The sequence below is a fragment of the Lactuca saligna genome, chromosome 9 (genome assembly GCF_052625555.1).
Source record: "Lactuca saligna cultivar CGN05327 chromosome 9, ASM5262555v1, whole genome shotgun sequence".
Lineage (NCBI taxonomy): Eukaryota > Viridiplantae > Streptophyta > Magnoliopsida > Asterales > Asteraceae > Lactuca > Lactuca saligna.
In genome coordinates, this window is record NC_136425.1 from 198502810 (window position 1) to 198517447 (window position 14638).

General features: G+C 34.5%; 2 protein-coding genes across 3 annotated transcripts; both read left to right on the forward strand.

Annotated features, from left to right (window-relative positions):
- The first annotated feature begins 4354 nt into the window (after positions 1 to 4354).
- On the forward strand, positions 4355 to 7372 carry RAD9 (cell cycle checkpoint control protein family). Of its 2 annotated transcripts, none has more exons than XM_078972520.1 (10): positions 4355 to 4527; positions 5188 to 5307; positions 5400 to 5508; positions 5627 to 5884; positions 5972 to 6084; positions 6166 to 6230; positions 6337 to 6578; positions 6685 to 6814; positions 6918 to 6970; positions 7051 to 7372. In XM_078972520.1, the coding sequence occupies exons 1-10, from the start codon at positions 4423 to 4425 to the stop codon at positions 7194 to 7196; spliced, it is 1341 nt and encodes a 446-aa protein (XP_078828646.1). In that variant the 5' UTR covers positions 4355 to 4422; the 3' UTR covers positions 7197 to 7372. The 2 variants fall into 2 exon arrangements, with proteins under 2 accessions (XP_078828646.1, XP_078828647.1); XM_078972521.1 differs by having other exon boundaries at positions 6685 to 6802.
- Positions 7373 to 8340: 968 nt separating this feature from the next.
- On the forward strand, positions 8341 to 8898 carry LOC145017092 (uncharacterized). Its single transcript, XM_078975178.1, has one exon. The coding sequence runs from the start codon at positions 8341 to 8343 to the stop codon at positions 8896 to 8898; it is 558 nt and encodes a 185-aa protein (XP_078831304.1).
- The last annotated feature ends 5740 nt before the right edge of the window (positions 8899 to 14638 follow it).

Sequence of the window (14638 nt, forward strand, 5' to 3'; positions counted from 1 at the left end):
TAAGGGTTTACACACGTTTTTGGCAGCCTCCATCCTCTCTCCTCTTCATCCTCTTGCTTATGGTGTTTGTGAGCCATTAAAGGAGTGACACTTGTGACTCTAAGCCTTCCAAAGTTAATACAAGGAGATTTGGGATTGTTATTGCTACATAACAATCAAGGTAACACTATAAACTTATTCTCATGTTAATATGATTATATGTATGCTAGAATTAGGGTTTATAGTCTTGGATTCAAAGCATGTACAATAGAGAAACCTAGATCCAAGCATTAGGGTTTGTATGAGCACATAGGATGTCTTATGACAAAAACCCATCAGATATTTGGCTCAATATACACTTTAATGGACCCTTAAGGCCATGGACGGAGCATATATATAGGGCCAAGGGGGGTTGTGGCCCGGACTAATATATATATATATATATATATATATATATATATATATATATATATATATATATATATAGTCCATAAGTATTGAAAAGGTTACATATTATGCCAAAAACTATAAAATTTGACTTTGGCCCCCCCTGTTCTTCAATTTTTATACGTATTCTATTTTCGGCCCCCCAGATCATAACTTCAAGCTCTGTCACTGCTTAAGGCCCATTGGCCATTTAATGTGAATATTAGGCTCAATAAAATTGTTACCGATGTATTTCGTCCATTCGTTATTGTTTATAAAAAGTCTTATTTTTTGTAAAAACGACATTTTTGGTCAATAAGTGTCAAATTTTCAAGTAAGGCCCAAAGTTTTGTAAAAATAACACTTTAGTCCATAATTTATAAAAATTTGTAATTTCGTCCCAAATGTTTTGAAATTCACGGATTTAGTCCAAAAATTTATATTTTGACATTTATGGCCTAGTTTTGCAGAAAAGTGCATTTTCAGCCCATTGTTGGTAAAAATTGACACTTTCGGCCCAATTTTGATAAAAGTTACATTTTTGGTCCAATTTAGAAATAAATGTTATTTTCACCCCTAAATTTGGTTTATTTACATTTATGACTCAAACTTTGCTCAAATAACATTTTTAGTCCCAAAGCTTTCATTTTTTCTCAAATTTGGGCCCAAAACCGTGAGGCCTAAATGTTTGGCCCGTTAAGCTAAAATTTACATTTTTGCCCCTTTGGAAAACATGTTTATCATAAAAATTCATTTTTATACAAGTAGGAACTTTTTGATCCTTATATAAATATAAATGCCACTTTTTACCCTTATCTTTTGTTTTCTTGACAATTTTGACCCTTAACAAGGTTTTTACCTTAAATTTTTTTGTCTTAAACATATAACACTTTTAACTTGATAATATGATGTATAAGGTGTCTTAGTTCATGGATCTTAACTAAATGTTACTTAAGATGTCGAGATTTGTTAAGATCTAACATATTTTTACAAAATAAACTAAGAAATCACACAAGACATGCTTATAACACATATATCTACACATTTTACTTGTATTCTCCCCCAAAAAATCATGTAAAAACCGAAAAAAAGGGGTATGAACTCACCTTGGATTTGATGTTTCAGTTTTGAAGAAAATATGAAGAAATTTTCGGTCTTGATCAAACTTTCCTTGAGTGGTATTCGAAATCTATGAAACAAGGAGGTATATTCCATGGAATATTATGGTTTGAGAAGAGATCTTTAAAGAAAATCAAGAAGTTAAGCCATTAATCCCAATGAAAAACTTACCAAGATGATGATCTAGATGGAATACCCCTTGATGATCCACACAAAGTCTCAAAAATATGGATGAAAAAGAGGTGTTCTTGAGAGGATTCTTGAGAAAATTTTGAAGAGAAATGAAAGTGGTGATGTCCCTTGTGGCCGAGAGTATTATGAAGAGGAGGGAAGAGTGGTTTTTGTTGGATTAGTGTCTAAGGCTATAACTATATTTGGTAAGTACTTGACCCAGTTGTGCATGGTCCTTTTGGGTTGCCTTCACCATAGCAACTTGATAGGGTGATTTAGAGAGAAGAGATATTATTATTAATGTATTATAAGAATAATATGTTAAAATAATAATAATATTATTTGATTAATATAAGTCATAAATTAATTAGGAATTAATTTGGTGACTTAAAGAGATTAATTGAATAAAGGGGTATAAACTATCAAATGTGTGAAAGTTGTATTTTGAGCTGATAACCCTTATTGATATGGTTTGGACGATTTTAGGGTTGTGGATCACCTAGAAATCATCCAAGGCCTTATCTAGGAAAGGATTTGGATTGCTTTGAGGCTAAGTTATCCAATTAGGGTTTTAAGGTGAAACCCTAGGAGCTCACAATATAAATAGACCAATAGGGTTGAGGAAATCAGCCACTCTTGTGATTGGAGAAACCCTAGAGTCGATTTTCCTCTTCCTCATCTCTCTCAAATCATCTTCTTGCTAGTTGGTGTTTGTAAGCCATTAGAGGAGTGACATTTTTTACTTTAAGCTCCAAGAAGAAGAAGGTTTCAAGCAAGTAACTCAAGGTATTATTCTAGATTTGTTTTTCATATGATTTTGATTGTTAGTTTACATTAGATCTAGCCATGAAAGTCTTGGATATGTTGCATGTTCAATTAGTGAAACCTAGATCCAAGCTATTGGGTTGTATGTGCACATAGGGAAAGTTCTTATGTCTAAAACCTATCAAATTTTGCATGGGAACATGAGAAATATCTAGATGCATGTGGTGTATTAAACTTGGTTATCCTCCAAATAATAATGATGTGTCATGGCTTGGGTAATTAACCATTAAAACCCTTTTTTTATCTTGGCCGAGAATGAGCTAAAGAGAAATGAGGTGGATTAGCTTGGCTCATTTCTAGCCTTGGTTCGAAATTATGAGGCCCAATAACTACTTTTCGGCCCATTGGGCCTTTAGGGTAGTTCACGACCCAAAATGGCATAAAAGAATGGATTTATGGCTTACTAGGGTTAATTGGATTGGTTATGGCCCAATAATGCCCACTAAAGGTAAACAAATTTATTTTAGGCCCATTATGGCCCAAAATGTTAGGTTTCATGAAGGTGGGTCCACTTAGAGCCTATTTAAGGTCCCTAAGCCCAAAATAGTCTAATTGGAAGCTTATTGGTCCATTAGGCCCAATAAGGAAACCCTAGCCATAATGGACTTAAACCAGGATTCTTAAAGTTTTCAGCTGTTAGTTGAACACATGAGATGTATTTGAATGAGCATAGAGTATGATATTCTCTTAGAGTAAAGCTATTACACTAGGTGAATGATTTTATGATAGTAGAATTTCCTAGCAAAAATGCTTGTTGTTACAGACACTTCTGAAGAATGAGGTTGAGATGAAAGATTTGGGAGTTGCAAAGATTGAAAGAAGATATTTGGAATGAACAGTTCGAAGGAATAGACAAGTTGAGCGATTATGCATTTCTCAACAAAAGTACATTGATAAAGTATTTCATTCATTCTACTTTGATGACTTCAAGAACTCCTTTAAAAACACATTTTAAGCTTGATCGAAGTACTATACCAACAACTAATGAGGAAATGAAGTACATGAGCAAGGTTCCACATTCAAGTGTTGGAAGTCTCATGTACGCGATGGTCTGTACCAGAACTGATTTGACTAATGTAGTTAGTGTAGTAAGCATGTTTATGAGTAATCTTGGTAAAGCTCATTGGAAAACAGTCAATTGGATTTTGCGATACTTGAAGGGAACGACATATGTTTGTTTGTTATATGATGCTAACCCTCAAAATGACTTGGTTAATGTTCGCATGAATTAAGTCCCTACATCGCATGGTGATAGGAGGTGAGAGGAAGTTTTTCGGTTGTTTGGAGCGATGTGGAGCTTTGGTGAATTCTTAATTCAAGGTGGAGATTATTAGATAGTGATTTGAGAATACTTACCGGAAATCGTGCCGTGATGGAGAAGACTACATCACGAATGTCTGATGATTTTTCTCGGAACTTTATTGTTTGCTTTATTGCGCTTGAAGTCGTCACGCCGCGAACTATGATGATAAAGGGTTCTTCGAACCTCGATTATCAATGTCAACTATTTTATCAGTTCCTTATTTGTGTTTATCTGTAAAGCCTATAAATATAAAGGCTGCCAGCTAGGATTTATGTCTCGGATAGTTGATAGAATACTCCTTCTGTCTTTGGACATAGGTAACCTCCATTGAACCGTGTTAAATCGGTGTCTTGTATGTGTGTGTTTTGTGTAAGCAATTAGTAGCGTATTATTCCTAGGCAACATTTTTTTAACCCAGTTCTAATTCTTGACATCTATAAACTAAAGGGGACTTTTCTAAACTTGAAGTAAAATAAAGGGGCTTTATAAAACCTTTCGGAAGGCAAGACGATTACAATCGGGTCCATTCGGAAAACCGCCCCAAAAGCAGAGCGAAGGTTCACTTTTCCCGCCACTTCTGCTACTGCAGAGAGAAACAGATGGAGTTCAGCCTCACCGGTAACGCTCTGAAGACGTTTGCTCGATCTGTCACATGTCTGGCACGAATTGGCAATGAGGTCACCCTCCAAGCATCCCCTTCCCAGGTTCTTCCCCCTCTATAGTCAATACATGTACTAGTCTATTAATTCACCCACTCGATTCGCTGGATTTTCCATGTTTTATGTTTCTTATTGCTTTTGAATTCGGGGTTTCGTGTGTAAATTTTGTATTTGTATTATTCAAGCTCCATTTCGTCAAAAAAGTTTCGAAGAAATTTCACTGCATATGTTCCTGAAGAAGCCGTAATCGCTAATAGGGTTTTACCTTTTGGGTACAAGTTTACAACTCACTTGGAAAGTGAGAAACGCAACAATGTTGCTTAAATGTAGAGCCGAAAATATATTTTTCACCACAGTAACAATTTTACTTTCATTGTGTTAGCTACTTCAACCAAGCTATGATTAAAGGAGTAATTATATTTAATGAAATAAGATGATTATTTCACTACTTGAAGTTTTCTGGTTTGAAATGATATGAAGGTCACTTCATATTTCTTGTCGGTTTCCATCATGGTCATAGTTATCAATCATTCCACCATCCTCTGGTTTCTAGTTGGCTTCCTTGAATTAGACGCCCCCTTTGGCGCAAAGCTGAAAATGACACATAGAGAGCTTCTGAAAGTTATTAATTTACTCATTTACTTGTTGCATTATTACTATGCTCTTATTCTCATTAATCTAAGACAGTGTTATCTTATCTACCAGTTAGCTTTGCATACCCTTAACTCTTCAAGGTCTGCATATCAGTCTATCACACTAAAGCCTGCTTTCTTTGATGTGTATAACATTACTGGAGATCAAGTGCAATGTAGTGTCCTTTTGAAGGTATGGTTTTGACCTTTTTGTCACTATGAAATCTTACTATAACAGATTTTATATGGAAAATTAGAAGTTTTACTCTTCTAATTTGCATGCAGGCTGTTTGTTCTGTTCTTAGGACACCATTGACAAGTATCGACCATTTAACTGTGCTTTTGCCTGATCCTGATGCATCAAAAGTGCAGTGGACTTTAGACTGCTACAATGGTAAACTTTTCTGTTTATTTCATTATCCATTCAGGACTTAATAGCCAAAAAAAAAAAAAAAACAGGGCCTTAACTCTATACTTATATTACTTTGTGAACATATCTGACTTGTTTTCAGGTATGAAAAAATCATATTGGATTACATGCAATATTGAAGCAGATGTACAACAACTTTCTCTTGATAGAAGAAGGCTACCAAGCAGCTTTGTAGTGAGACCTCGTGATCTCAACAGATTACTTGCTAATTTTCAGTCAACCCTTCATGAAATAACTGTCATAGCAACGGACCCCATGTTGTCACAATCTGAATCTGATGCAGCAAATGAAGTTGGAGGGAAAGCTGTTGAACTCAGAAGCTATATAGATCAGACCAAAGGTAAGTTACCTTCATTTTCTTGATCCTTTTTAGTTATAACTTACAACTTATCTTATAAATTTGCTATATATTTTTTTCTTTTTGTAGAAAATGATTCTTCATTACATACCCAGTTGTGGATAGATCCTTGTGAAGAGTTTGTGCAGTATACACACACTGGAGACCCTGTTGATGTAACCTTTGGTGTGAAGGAATTAAAGGTAATTATATATATTCTAGTATGTTCAACTAAAAACATCGATATGAGATGAATGACATCTTTACCCTTCTTTTATGCGCAGGCGTTTCTTTCATTTTGTGAGGGATGTGAAGTTGACATACACTTGTATTTTGAGAAAGCTGGAGAGTAAGAAATATATACATATTTGTTTCGTAATTATCATGATTATTAATATTATATTGTATTGGGATTTGGGATAATCATTATTATTATTATTATTATTATTATTTAGGCCTATCTTGATGTCACCAAAATTTGGAGTTGATGACGTGTCATCTGTTTCAAACTTTGATGCCACTTTGGTACTTGCCACCATGCTCATGTCCCAACTCCATAATAGTAATAACACAACAACTTCACATGGAGCAGAGGAGCAACCACAAGACACAGACAGTCACAGACATAGAGACAGACCGAAAGGAAATGTTTCTGAGCATCCTTCTGATCACACTAGAATTTGGTCAGAACTTTCAGGTGCTTTTACTATATGTTTCATGAAACAACAATCAATTTTCAAATTACTTTGAAAAATCCACCCACTTTTCATTTTTTTTAAAGATTTAAATATATATTGCAACAGGAAGTGCCACAAAAAGTACAACTGGAGGTGGTGGTGAAAGAGATCTATGGAATACAAATAATCATAATAATCATGACATTCACAGGATTAGCAAAATGCACATCTCTAAAGCTGATAAGTATCCTAATATGTGGGTTTGAATTGAATTAATATTTTTATATCATTATTCCTCTTCCTGTTTTGAGCTATTACAAAAATAATTAAATATTCTTGACTTTATATAAAATAAATAGCTACAATTACCAACAGCCTTCTATGCAAAGAGAGGATGTGGAAGAACGTCAAGGTCAGTAGTTATCATTATTATTTGTGTGCGTGATGGACACACATTAGCTTTATTTATTTATTTGGTGTATATGATTTCAGATGAGGGGGCTGAACATGGAAATAATGGTGTCTCACAAACACAACGCCATGTCAGCAATTGGGTTGATGCAGATGCAGAGGATGATGAAGAGGAGGAAGGGGAACCTTACATTCAGGCCACCCCACCATATTATGAGGAACACTAAGTTCACATTCCATTCCATTGAATGAGATGTCGTAAGGCAGTAAGTAAGGAATTGGAATATGGGATTCCATTCCATTCCTTTCCTTTGGATTTGGTTGTCAAATTCTCAGAATCTGCTAAAAAAAACCAACGCATGTTTTTTTGTTTATAAATGGATTTCATCATTCCTATTTCCTAGCCTCGCTTCTTCATTAATTGTTTCCTATACCCCTATACTATACTATACTATCCTCCATAATAAATAAAATTTTTTTGCTAGAATTTTAGAATTTTCTATTTTCCACTTGTCATTTTATTGTATTTTTCATTTTATTAAATTAAAATTCCATGTTTAATATGTAAGGTATTTATTAGAGCATACAGTGTGGGTGTGTTGATATTAATTTTATTGCCGACGTGGAGGGGGAAAACGGCGTCGCAACGAGATGAACACCCTCCCCCCCACCCCATCTCGTTTATCCTCGTCGTAGCGTTTCTCGTTGCTATCGTCACCGAATGAAACAAGAAAAAAATCAACCGTTATGACTTCAAAAGTTTGAATACAGTTAATTTAATTAAAAAAACTTTAAAGTTAGTTATTCTTTTCCTATATGAATATCTATTATATCTAAACAATTTCTTACACATAATTTCTCTCTTTCTCTCTATATAATCTCAACTCTCTTCAAAAAAAATTATGGATCCTTTCGACTCGTCCGATGATTCCGATGACGATATATTCTTCAGGATTATTTATAATTATACTAATGAGCTGCTACACCTAGATCCAATCCCACTACTAATAAGACGTGCGATGTTAAACAAAAATCACGAGGAAGGACACAAGCATCTATATCGCGATTACTTTGCGGATAATTGTATATACTGGTCGAAGGATTTCAAAAGAAGATTTCGTTTGAGTCAGAATGTGTTTCTACGGATTGCCAACGCCTTGGAAAGCCGATATCGCTTCTTTACTATACTTTTATACAAAAAAAATAAAAATCTAGTACATGTTTATTTAATTTTACAATATATGCAATATATTTTTAAACTGTAGTTAATTTATGTTTAGATATGAATTTTTTCAATTGAGATATGATGCTTGAGGTAGGCGAGAGTTTACAACGTTGTAGAAATGTGTTGCGGCCATTCATTTGATGGCTATGGGGGAGCCACCCGACACCATGGACAACTATATGAGAATGTCCGAAAGAACCGGAAGGGAGAGTTTGTATACATTGTCAAGGGGTGTTGTTGAAATATTTGTAGACGTGTATTTGCGGAAACCTTCGTTGCAAGATTTGCAAGAATTGTATGCGGCGCATAAAGAACGGCATGGGTTTCTCGGAATGATCGGAAGCATTGATTGCACACACTGGAAATGGAAAAATTGTCCGGTAGCATGGAAAGGGCAATACGCAAGTGATCATCACGGATCACCTTCATTGGTTTTAGAGGCTGTTGTTTCTCAAGATTTATGGATTGGGCATGCATTTTTTGGGGTTGCGGGTTCCAACAACGACGCCAACGTTCTTGATCAGTCGCCAATATTCGACGATCTTTTGAATGGAAAGGCCTCGGATGCTCCTTTCACGATGAATGGAAACGAATACAAATATGAGTATTACCTTACAGATGAAATATATCCTCAGTATTCCACATTCGTGAAGGCATTCCGTCACCCGGTTGAAGAACGAGACAATTTTTTTAAGAGTAGATAAGAAGGAGCACGTAAGGATGTGGAACGTGCTTTTGGAGTGCTGAAGGCAAAGTGGCATATAGTTTGAACATGCAGCACGACCATTGGATTTAGAAACTCTACAATATATCATGTATGCATGTATGATAATGCATAACATGGTAGTAGAAGATAAATGACGAAATATTGCACACTATATCCCAACGGAGCCCAGACACGTTCAGTTTCAACCAGGAACATAAGAGTATTTGCATTGAGTTGTTGACATTCAGGACGCATATAAACACAGACAACTTCGAGAGGACTTGATGGATTATATCTTCTATGGTAACAATAACGATAACGAATAGCATTTAGTTTTTTAAAAAAATGTTTTTTTAATGAATAGCGTTGTATTTTTAATTTTTTTTTTTTGGAATTTGGATGTTATGTGTAATTTAATTTATATGTTAATTTTAATCTTTAAAAATTGTTTTTATTATATGTTATCTATAATTTTTAAACATTATGTTTTATTTATTATGTTATATTTAAAAAATATTTGTCTAAATTTAAAAAAAAAAATCGAAAAAGAATAAACAGTAAATTATAAAATGGAAAAAAGTAGGTGTTATAACAAAATGCAACATGGTGACCATTTCCTCATTTGGTGTTATAACACTATTGATGATGTGACATGTGAGATGACACCAAAATGGTGTTATGATTAGTTGTCCACACCTTATACTCTTAGAAAGGGTTTATACATGTAATGTATTCAATACATTAAAGCTTCATTAATTTTAATAATTCAAAATTTTTCTCATTTTTCTTATAAATTCAAACTTTTCAAATTGTTAAAATTTCATATTTTTTTAAAAATAAACTCATGTAATACATGAGTCTCACACCTAATAGTATACTATACTATTCACCAATTCTTTTTCATATATTTGTAAACCAAATACAAAAACAAAATGGAATTTTGGCTACTTAGGCATTAAATAAAATAAAATAAATAAATAAACATTAACACAAAAGATATGCATCATTCTCCAAAGTAAGACTTGTTCTACATCCACTACTTAGAGCATCATTTTCAAGAGATTAATCAACAGGATGAAATGGTATTTAATAACACCCAAACTCTTATGCCACTAATGCTTTTGAGTTATTTGATGCATGTGAGGATATACTATCTCTTGAATGTAGCCCATCAACGATATTTGATCACTATCAAAACATATGGAACCGAGTATATAATCACTTTGGACTGTTTATTAGGGAATGCCACATCTCTTGAAAAATAATGATCTATTAAATGTCAAAATAAAAAAAAATCAACTTTGATACCCTTTGTTTAGGGGATTGTAAGTCACTCGATACACATCCAAATAAGATGTTTCCGAAGTCTAAAACTAAAGAAAACATTGAACTACATTATGGAAATAAAAATTAGGTCGATTGTACTTATAACGAATTGGTTATGACGGTTTAAAGTGAAGTAAAAATTTTGAACATTACAAAAACAATAACAAATCAGCTTTGATATCACCTTTTTAGGGGCATGTAAGATAGTACATATCCAAATAAGGTGTTTCCAAAGTCTAAAATTAAGAGAAAACATTAAACTACATTATGGAAAAACTTCATGCCAATCGGACTTATAACAAATATACTAATGACTGTTTAAAGTGGAGCCAAAATACTTCACAATGCAGAAAAAAAATTAAAAAACAAAAAAAAATCCGGTTTCGAGTCTTGGAACCGATTATCCATAAACCCAATGGACATGTACATGGCAGATCGATACTCGGTTTTAGGCCAATGCCAGACCCGATAACCGGACCGGTTTTGAGTAATCCGATTCAAAGCAAATCTGGTTTCAGATCGTCTTTCCAATTTCAATGTTTGTCCATAGTTTCTATGAGTGTTTATATAGACCTACTTTTATCATGTTACTAAATAAATGCATACATTGCATATAAATAAAATTTTAGATTAAATAAATATATGTATTAACAACTAAGTCGACTTCAATAAGTATAAGAAAGCTAGTTTTTACACCAAGTAAAAGGATAAAAGTTTAAGTTGAAGAGATGTAGTAGATATAATGCAAAATAAATTACTAATATGGTTTAATAATAATATTTATATCGAGCCACATGATGTTAATGAATTCTAACTCATAGTTGCACATGAATAAAATTATGTATAACTTTATACTAAGTTGATCTTAAAAACTAATCTTTGGTATTTTTTTTCAATTCTGACTTGATGATATTTTTTAAATACAATTAGTATTTCCAAGGTAATCTTCTTTTTTTTTTTTTTTTTTTTTTTTTTTTTTTTTTGTAAATTATTATATGTATTTTTGATTCAATACTCTATTTTGACTATTGATATTGTTAAATCAAATAATATTGAAAATTTTAAATTATTTAGAAAATAGTCTTTAAGCATTTATTTAGTTTACTTGATATATCAATAGTGTGAACATGTGAGTTATGAATGAATAAATTTATCTATAACATTTATATTTTATTTATTTATATTTATTTTTTACTGTGGTTTTATTAAACTAGTTTAAAACTATTCATTTATTATTTAACTATGATATGATTCAATGTAGTAATTATTAATTAACCAATGTAGTTAAAAAAATATTTTAGTTTTAATGTTATAATTTTTCAACTTTCAACCTAATATACTTAATTTATTAATTTTGAATATAATATAAAATATATATACCTAAAAGAATTAAAAAAAAAACTAAAATATTTCAAAAATTTTATTTTTTTAAATATTGAATTTTTTTTAATAGGAGGATAAATATAACATATAAACTGCCTCCTAGGGTCTCAGATCTAAGATCACCACCGCTAGGGTTTTGAATAACCACCAAAGGTTTTAGATCAAGCTTTGTCGTCAATTTCATGCCTGATTTTCACTTTGGCGATTTGGTGTTGATTACAAGTTTCAGGAGGTGCTGACGGTGATAAGTGGTGATTCCATATTTGACAAAGAGGATAGGGAAGAAAAGGAGATGACAACGTTTAGAGAGATTATAAGAAATAGATAGAGCCAAAGTGTAACACTCGGTTTTGGATTTGCTTCATTATTCAAGGCTGCGGCACAATCATCAGTTGTCATGAGGCTTAGGGCCTTGGGGAGGAAAGGATTTAGCCCTTTTGGGATATGGGTGTTATGGTTTAAGTGATCCAAGTGTTTGATGTTGTTTTTGGAGCCTAAGGGTATAATCGTAATTTAATAACTCGGTCCTTTATGAATTTTTGGTTTAGTTTTTGTTTAGGAAGTTTTAAGGCTATAGTGAGTTGTTAGAAGCATAGGGCTTCTTTCCACCTTTCCGTGGATATAAGGTTCATTGAAAACGATCCTAAGACGAGGAAGTTAGAGCAGTTTCAAATAATGGTAGAAATGGCCCTTAGTGGAAAAGGTTTGCAAGTTGGTCCCATGCATGCAAGGAGGGAAGGCGAGTGTTTGGCCGCGTACGCCCAAAGTAATGAGCAGAGTGCCAAACCCTAATTTTTAGGGTTTAGGCACTATTTAAACAACCTTATAAGTTCAAGGCTCTCTCATTTCTCAGCGTCTACTGACCTCTAGCCTCATTTCGGAAACCCTAACCTCTCATTGAGTGTTTATGAGATCTAAGTGTGCATTTTGGTGTGCTTTTGCTCATTTTCAAGGAAAAGACGTTTGGTGCTAACTTGTGGTTCAAAGGAATACTTATAGATCCAGACTCTTGGCTTCATTTCCAACTCATTTAAGGTATCAAGTTCATACCTTGGCTTCTTGTTATGCTTTATGGGTTTAAGACTAGATTTGTTCTTATTTAGGGGTTTTGAGTCCTCCTTGCGAGATTGAGCCACTCCAGGAGCTAAGATTGCTAGATCTTGCCCTTTTTGAGTTTATATGTTCGTAAAAATGGTATCTTGATCCTTGTTTTTGGTCCATGCATGTTCTAGTTGGATTTATATGGGTCTTAATGGATTAAATTGTTGTTGGGTCCCATTAAGACATGCAAATGCATAAATGTGCCAACTTTATGCATTAAGAGCTTTATTTTATGGTTTTTTGAAGTTTGGGTGCAGAGTGCTTAAGTGGTTAAGACATAATATCAGTTTTGGAATAAGTCAGTTTACGAATTGTGTAACTGACCGTACGCCCAACATACCGAGTGTTTGGTCACGATCTGGATTCGTCGAGTACGCCCAACGTAGCTGAGTGTACGCTTCGTGTATAGCGCTCGGTTGGGCTTTGTACTTGTTGTGGTTTTGGGCTTTGCATCTTTGGGCCACTTCTTTGGATTTTGTTGCTTAGGGCCTTTTGGTCCATCTAAGATCAACTTTTTGGGCTAGGGAATTATTAGGCTTTAGGATAAGGCCCATATGGGGGTTAGGCCCAATTTAGGAAATTAGGCCATTAGTGGGCCTTTGTGGATCTATTGGTTTTGGGCCTTTTTGGTTAATGGATTTGGGCCTCGATTTTGGTTTAAGTTGGGCCAGGGGTAAAATGGTCATTTTACCCTGAGTATGGATTTGGGCCTCAGTTTTGGTTCAAGATGTGTAACACCCGGTTCCCGGTATGTATTTAAATTCAAATAAGTTCATGTTTTGCTCTGGGACTCGGTGAGTTGGAGGCCCAACTTGTCGAGTAGACTCGATTTTGATCGGGAAGTTTAATGATCTACTCGACGAGTCGGGGGACCGACTCGACGAGTAGAAGCTGTCTGGATGAAACCCTAATATTTAGGGTTTGCACCTTATTTAAACGACTTATTCTGCCTCAAACCAACCCTCATCGTCCCTCCCAACCCAGAGAAACCCTAACTCGAAACCCTAAGCCTTTATTGAGTTTTCTTGAGCTTTTTGTGCCTTTTGTGTGTGTGTTTGAAGTTGGAAAAGGAGAAGGAAGCTTAGGAGATCAAGAGAGAGCAAGTAGATCCAGAAGTCTTGGCACTTTTCCTGCTCATTTGAGGTATAAAGCTGATACCTTGGCTATTCATTACTTAGATCTTGATTTGGGGCTATTTTCTACCTTTTTCTAAGATTTAGTGAAGCTATACTCGGATTTGTGTGTATATTCGGAGTTGTAATTCAGATTTGGAACCATTGAGGGTTACCATGGCATAAAAGTGCCAACTTTAAGGCCATGGGAGACTCATGCAACATATAAACCCCTTTTATGGATTTTTGAGCCAAGAACCTCATGCATGGACATCAAGTTTGTGACTTTACATATAATGTGGACCCTAAGAGGTCATATCTATGATTTGGATGCGTTAAGACCGATTAAAATCGACTATATAGTTTTGGACAAAGAGGGACTCGACGAGTCGCTTGGGTGACTCGGCCCGTTGGGGTTAGTTATGGACTTGAAGATCAAAGGACTTGACGAGTTCAAGGCAATGTCCCAACCACATGAAAACGGACTCGGCGACTCATAGACTAAATACCTTCATTCGGATGAAGATGAACTCGACGATTTCAAGGACGAACTCGACGAGTCAGTTGAAGAAGGTCCTGATGTTTGTTGAAGGATAACTCGTTGAGCTCTTGCTAGACTCGACGAGTAGGGACGGGATTGTAGCATTTTGTGGACGTGGGGACTCGACGAGTTAGTGGACCAACTTGGCGAGTCGGGTCAACCAGATGTTGACTTTGACCAAGGCTTTGACCTTGAATTTGACTAGGACTTTAGTTCACCCTTGTAAGGGTTATGAGTATGAAATGGTAATTTATAAAGGATGTTGTGTAGGGATC

Bases quoted from the DNA above. Each gene is read 5' to 3' on its own strand.
- RAD9 (XM_078972520.1), top strand. From the start codon at position 4,423: ATGGAGTTCAGCCTCACCGGTAACGCTCTGAAGACGTTTGCTCGATCT. The intron at 5,308-5,399 runs GTATGGTTTTGA...ATTTGCATGCAG, and splicing joins AATGTAGTGTCCTTTTGAAG to GCTGTTTGTTCTGTTCTTAG. The intron at 6,231-6,336 runs GTAAGAAATATA...ATTATTATTTAG, and splicing joins TATTTTGAGAAAGCTGGAGA to GCCTATCTTGATGTCACCAA.
- LOC145017092 (XM_078975178.1), top strand. From the start codon at position 8,341: ATGGGGGAGCCACCCGACACCATGGACAACTATATGAGAATGTCCGAA.